General features: G+C 51.6%; 1 protein-coding gene across 1 annotated transcript in view; it reads right to left on the bottom strand.

Moving 5' to 3' along the window:
- Positions 1-5,765, bottom strand: part of ATP1A1 (ATPase Na+/K+ transporting subunit alpha 1) — a 30,315-nt gene that overhangs the window by 13,254 nt on the left and 11,296 nt on the right. The window contains exons 3-9 of the mRNA XM_040471420.1: positions 5,108-5,167; positions 2,972-3,175; positions 2,197-2,310; positions 1,663-1,797; positions 1,458-1,575; positions 745-1,013; positions 57-255 (exon numbers count right to left, since the gene is read on the bottom strand). Of these exons, the coding sequence (XP_040327354.1) occupies positions 57-255; positions 745-1,013; positions 1,458-1,575; positions 1,663-1,797; positions 2,197-2,310; positions 2,972-3,175; positions 5,108-5,167 (1,099 nt within the window). The remainder of the gene's footprint in view (positions 1-56; positions 256-744; positions 1,014-1,457; positions 1,576-1,662; positions 1,798-2,196; positions 2,311-2,971; positions 3,176-5,107; positions 5,168-5,765) is intronic.

The raw sequence follows: 5,765 nt of genomic DNA, 5'->3' as shown, positions 1-5,765 counted from the left end.
AAGCAGCCATGTGAACAGGTGGGGCCAAAGCGTGCGGCGGCCCCCCCTGCACCTACCGCTCTGATTCTCTGTCGTGTCGGCTTCGTGGATCTGATTGTCGAACCACATGTGGGCCACTGTCATCCGGTTCTGGGTGAGAGTTCCAGTTTTATCTGAGCAGATGGTGGACGTAGACCCCAAGGTCTCCACAGCTTCTAAGTTCTTCACCAAGCAGTTTTTCCTCGCCATGCGTTTGGCAGTGAGGGTCAGACATACCTAAACACCAGGAGGAAGCAGAGGACTTCAATCTCGACCAGGAGGGAGTCTTATACCAACTCTGGCTACATCCTAATACAGAAGAAGTTTCTCTGAAGTTAAACCTCTCCAGCCATCCTGTGAAATGCAAATTGTCACAGGACCACGTACAGAGAGGGCTTTCTCTCTCCCCCCAATAAAGCAATAGATGAAGTGAAAACAACTAGGATTTACCACACTGTAGTTCTCCCACTCACCCCCAAATTCTTCGTTACACTGTTGTGGGTCATGGGGTAAGGCCGAAACGTATGCTTTGGGGCTACTATCTCCCACGGAAAACCATGCCGAGGCCTTCTCGCTGTCTAACCCTACCATGTGGCTCTGAAGAAAAACTATACACACACACGTCCGATCAGACATGTGGTCGGCAGCCGCTCTGGAGAGGGCAGGGGAGGAGTCTCACATGCAAGCTGGTCTAAGAGCGAACGTCGCCTTCCCCAAGCTGCTCACCGTGACAGTGGCCAGCAAACCCTCTGGCACGTTGGCTACAATGATACCGATGAGAAAGATGACGGCCTCGAGCCAGGTGTACTCAAGGATCAGAGAAAGAATGAAGAAGGACACACCCAGGAACACAGCCACACCCGTGATGATGTGGATAAAATGTTCAATTTCGGCAGCGATGGGGGTCTGGCCGCCTTCCAGCCCGGACGCGAGTGTCGCGATTCTTCCCATCACCGTGCGATCCCCAGTGTACACGACAATGCCACGTGCGGTGCCTTAAACGAGAGAGGGAGGGGGAACTGGATGTACCTCGCTTCACCAACGAGGCCACGGAATCTGCGCGATTACTTGGCACGGTTAAGAGAGAGACACGAGCCACACACGTTTTTAAGGGCTCGCTCTTTGGTGGGGGGTACGCTCTTTCAGAGACCGGCAGAGGGCTTTCTATCCGTGAGCAGAACAGCTCCAAAGTCCATGCCAGCCTAGCATGGCCAACAGGAGATGTGTGCTGGGGGTGGGGGAGCAGGACAGACCGCCCACAGGCTTCCTGAACCTCCCTGCCAGCGAGTGAACCGCATCTGCTGTGCTTGACCACAGGGGTCAGACACGGAGCCAATAAAGCAAGAAGAGAGATGATGTCTCTGGCTTTTGTCGTTGTTGCGAATGCCCGAGACAGACACCGTGCTGCGGATATGAACGGGGGCCTCCAAAGGGCCTACCTTCCACACAGTTGGTTGAAAAGAAGGCGATGTTCCTCGTCTCCAGGGGGTTTTCATTTGTGAAGTCCGGAGACCTGGTCTGGGGCTCTGATTCGCCAGTGAGCGAGGAGTTGTCCACCTGCCCGCGAGACGGGAGGGCTGTGTGAGCGCACACCGGGCCGCCCCACGCACCCCGCCCGAGCCGCGCGGGCCCCGCTGAACCCACCTTGCAGCCGTTGGCAGATATGATTCTGAGATCGGCGGGGATTCGGTCTCCTCCTTTCACTTCCACCAGATCCCCGACTACAACCTCCTCGGCATTGATGCTCATTTTCTCACCGTTTCGAATCACAAGGGCTTGCTTTAGAGGCAGAAAAGTTGACAGCGTTCAGTCAGAGAAAAGCGACTAGGGCAGGGCGGTGGTCACACGAGAAAGCCAAATTAGAAAATGATCGCTGATGTGAATTATCCGAGTGCATGACAAAGATTGCTGATCTTTCTATTTATACAAGCTATAAAATCTCGCTCATCTGGAGGTGGCTCTCTTGTCCCCCTCGGGTGCTCTGTCAGGGTATGCTCAGAAGGGAGGCCATCACTTTCTGCCGGGGGTCTAAGAACAGGTGTGGTTTTGGGTCGGCGGGGGGCGGGGGGGGGGGAGGTTTCCCTTTCTCTGACGGAGTCACTAAGTACTCGGGAACTTAGCTTCACACTAGTTCACACCCGTGGGGCTGCCAACGGGGAAAGACCAAGCAGCAGGTACCTGAGGGACCATGTTTTTGAAGGATTCCATGATCTTTGAACTTTTAGCCTCTTGATAGTAGGAGAAACACCCAGTTATGATGACGACAGCGGAGAGGACCACGCCAAGATACAGCTGGAAGGGAACACACAGGTTAGAAGCGTGGGCTCTCCGTAAGGAGTCGCGAACATTCAGGTAGTTCTTGACTGAATACAAAACAAATCTGTAACAGAGAGGTCAAGGCTTCAGAAATTATCCAATACAGAACTCGTGTCTTCACATTCAGCTTCCCAGAGACCGTGTACAGGAGTGCCAGAAATGGGGTCCCAGGGACTCGGTCGCTCCACCTCAACAGACTTTTGAAAGTCTTTTAGGTGAATCTGTTTCTCCCATTTTATGAAGACAAACATGTTTCTGAAACGTGTGACTTCTGAGGGATGGCCACCGCACATCTCTGGACGTGTATTATGTGCCAACTTTAAAGGCTGTGCTCTGCCGTATGAGTGGCAGCCGGACCCGGGCTGGGACCTGGGCAGAGCCGCCTTGTCACAGCAGCGACATGCAGGATGGACCTCCAGCCCAGAAGAGCATCTGGAGGGCCGGAGCTGGAGGGAGAAACCGCAAATGAAGAAGAATGGATGGGCCTCGACAGCCCCAGTTGCTAACCCTGCTTTTCCCTCGTGCTTAAAAAACATCAGCCAACCAGTGGTAACCGGTGGAAAACTGGCGGGTGGCAAAGACCAGGGGAATAGTTTGTGCACACTTTGTCATCGAAGTTAGGAACTACAGAACTCACATTATCATTTTGAGGTTCCTCTTCTGTGGCGGCCTGGATGCCGTAAGCTAAGAAACAAAGAATCGCTCCAATCCACAGCAACATTGAGAACCCCCCAAACAGTTGCCGACAGAACTTGACCCATTCGGGAGTGGTGGGTGGTGGGGTGAGGGCGTTGGGGCCGTCTCGGGCCAGGATCTCAGCAGCTCGAGCGGTTGTTAAGCCCTGAGAAGCAGAGGGATGGATACACGTAAGACACCCTGCCCCGGCCCTTACGAGAGGATATACCCACCTGATAGCTGGAGAACTAGGATAACGGGTTCAGGAGGAAACCAAATTCCCCAAGCTACAGAGCCTGTAAAACCCGGCCAGTTCTGATGAGGACTCCCCCCACCCCTCCCCCCGCCCCGGGCCAGGCACGGCTGCCCAAGGAAGGTCCCGGAGGACCCCACAACATCCACACTGAAATTCGTTTTACACTGGTCCATGAACAAATCTGAATCCAGTCTGATCTCTTCTAAATTTAGATAAGGGACTCATGCCAAAGTGCGTTTTTACCAAAAAGATAGAGCAATGTTAATTCATTAATTCATTTATTTTTTTAAAGTGTATTTATTTTGAGGGGGAGACAGCACATGCATAAGAGCAGGGGAGGGACAGAGAGAGAGAGAGAGAGAGAGAGAGAGAGAGAGAGAGAGAGAATCCTAAGCAACAGCGTGGAGGCCGACACGGTGCTCAAACTCACAAACCGTGAGATCATGACCTGAGCTGAGATCAAGAGTCGGATGCTTAACCAACTGAGCCACCCAGGCACCCCAACTCCTTGATTCAGTTTTACAAATTAAGAGCTTCTGAGTTTTTTTTGCATTATTGAATCTGTCAGGGAGGGGAAGACAGAAAGCCTCTATAAACAAAAAAGGAAAAAAAAAAAAATCTCTGTGGGAATCCAACCTGTTAGTGGTTAACAGCCAAGTTTTAAATAAAGAACTTTATTCTTTGGATGGCAACTGACACAGGGTCTGGCTGGAGAGGGTTCACGTAGGTGCACGGTCTAGCTAACCCCCAGGCAAGTTGCCAGTTTAGAAATATTCACTGGAAAAATCCATTGTTACTAAAGGCCTTACGCTTCTTTAAATAGGCCTTAAAACACAGGGGACAGCAGACAGGAGATAAAAGGCTACCATTACAAAATCTCGTATTATCAAAATGCCCAAGTCAGAAAAAAGAAAAAAAAAAAAAGACACAAAGCTAATTTCTGCCCAAAGTGTCTGTTACTACGTAGTTTGTGTCCACATTATTTTAAATATCTGAATTCCCTAAGGAGTACGGGGACCAGGGAAACGAAAACCAAGAAGTTAAGGGGAAACGAGGACTCAGTTAGGACCTTCCTCTGCCTCATGTCCCCGTGTGACCCCACCCCACCCCACCCCACCCCACCCCACCCTGAGCAGAGTAACAGACAGCACCACTCAGCATCAGAGTGCTCTCACCGTGCCAGGCACTGAATCCAGAGCCTCGCCTGAATTCTCACAACAACCCTTTTAAGGTGTCATCGAAAGTGAGGTGATGAGGGGCGCCTGGGTGGCTCAGTCTTAAGCGTCCGACTTCGGCTCGGGTCACGATCTCACGGTCTGTGAGTTCGAGCCCCACATCGGGCTCTGTGCTGACAGGTCAGGGCCTGGAGCCTGCTTGGGATTCTTGTGTCCCCCTCTCTCTCTGCCCCTCCCCCGCCCGTGCTCTGTGTCTCTCTCTCTCTCATGCTGCAATGAACTCACTGGTAGAAGTACAAAAGATGAAGTTCTGGAGGGTCAACTATTCAACTCCATTTCGCGAATGTAGAAAAATGGAGAGAAAGGTTTGTAATCAAGGGCCAGGGAACGCGCGGCTGTGGAGTCATTCAGGATCAAATCCTGGTGCTTTCCCTGACTGGATCTCACCTGTTACAAAGTGGGGAAAATAACATCTACTTTCAAAGTTTCGTGGGGAAACAAGGTACTGAAGAAACACATAAAAACCCAAGCTCTGCATGTCCACAGCAGATACTCGGATGGTGCCTGTCATCACTGTCTTCCCAGGGTCCCCAGGGTTACTCCCAGGACACAGAGGAGATGCCACAGGGACACGTGAGACTCTGTACAAGTTGGAAATTCAACATACTCGGCTCAGGTCTGTTCCATATTTGCGGTGAAGTTCGTCAAGGCTAAGTTTATGGTCATCCTAAGGAAAAACAGAAACAGAAGACTTAAACACTGTACCAGAAAAAAAACACTGGGGTGAAGCATTCATGTGGCTCATTGCTGCTACTAAGCTCCAAAAACGGGCTTTACTCCGGTGCAGAAGGCGATATACGTCTCTCACCGCGGCCTAATGGATCTGCCACCACACAGCTGTGCGCCGAGCGCCCATCACCAGAGGACAGAGACAGCTGTGGCGTGAAGTCCCTGGGTGCCCGCCACATAACTTCAGAAAACCCCATCAGTCCTGGAGCTCGAGGAAAACCTTGCTTGCCTTCTCTGATGACCAGGGAGGTTCTAGCCAGCCTGTGTCCGTGGAAGCCTCCAGAGCCCGGAAGGTCGGAGGTTCCCCGGGTTTGGTATAATTCAGACATAGAGAAAAGCAAAGGCCCATGATGTATCAACCACACTTCCTTCTGTGCACCTTTGGCTAGGCCAGGGTGCCTGGATAACTCTTCCAACCCTCGTAACAGCCTGGAAAAATGGAAATTTTCCAATACTGACCTCTATAGTTCGGTAAGGTCTGTACAATGACTGCTTTCCTTTTAAAATGAAGCCAAGTCTCTGACTCAAATGACGGG

Source organism: Herpailurus yagouaroundi, unplaced genomic scaffold, assembly GCF_014898765.1.
Source record: "Herpailurus yagouaroundi ecotype Mexico unplaced genomic scaffold, PumYag 77, whole genome shotgun sequence".
Classification (NCBI taxonomy): Eukaryota; Metazoa; Chordata; class Mammalia; order Carnivora; family Felidae; genus Herpailurus; species Herpailurus yagouaroundi.
Note: the sequence above shows the minus strand (reverse complement) of the source record. Positions and strands in the feature narration are given on the sequence as shown.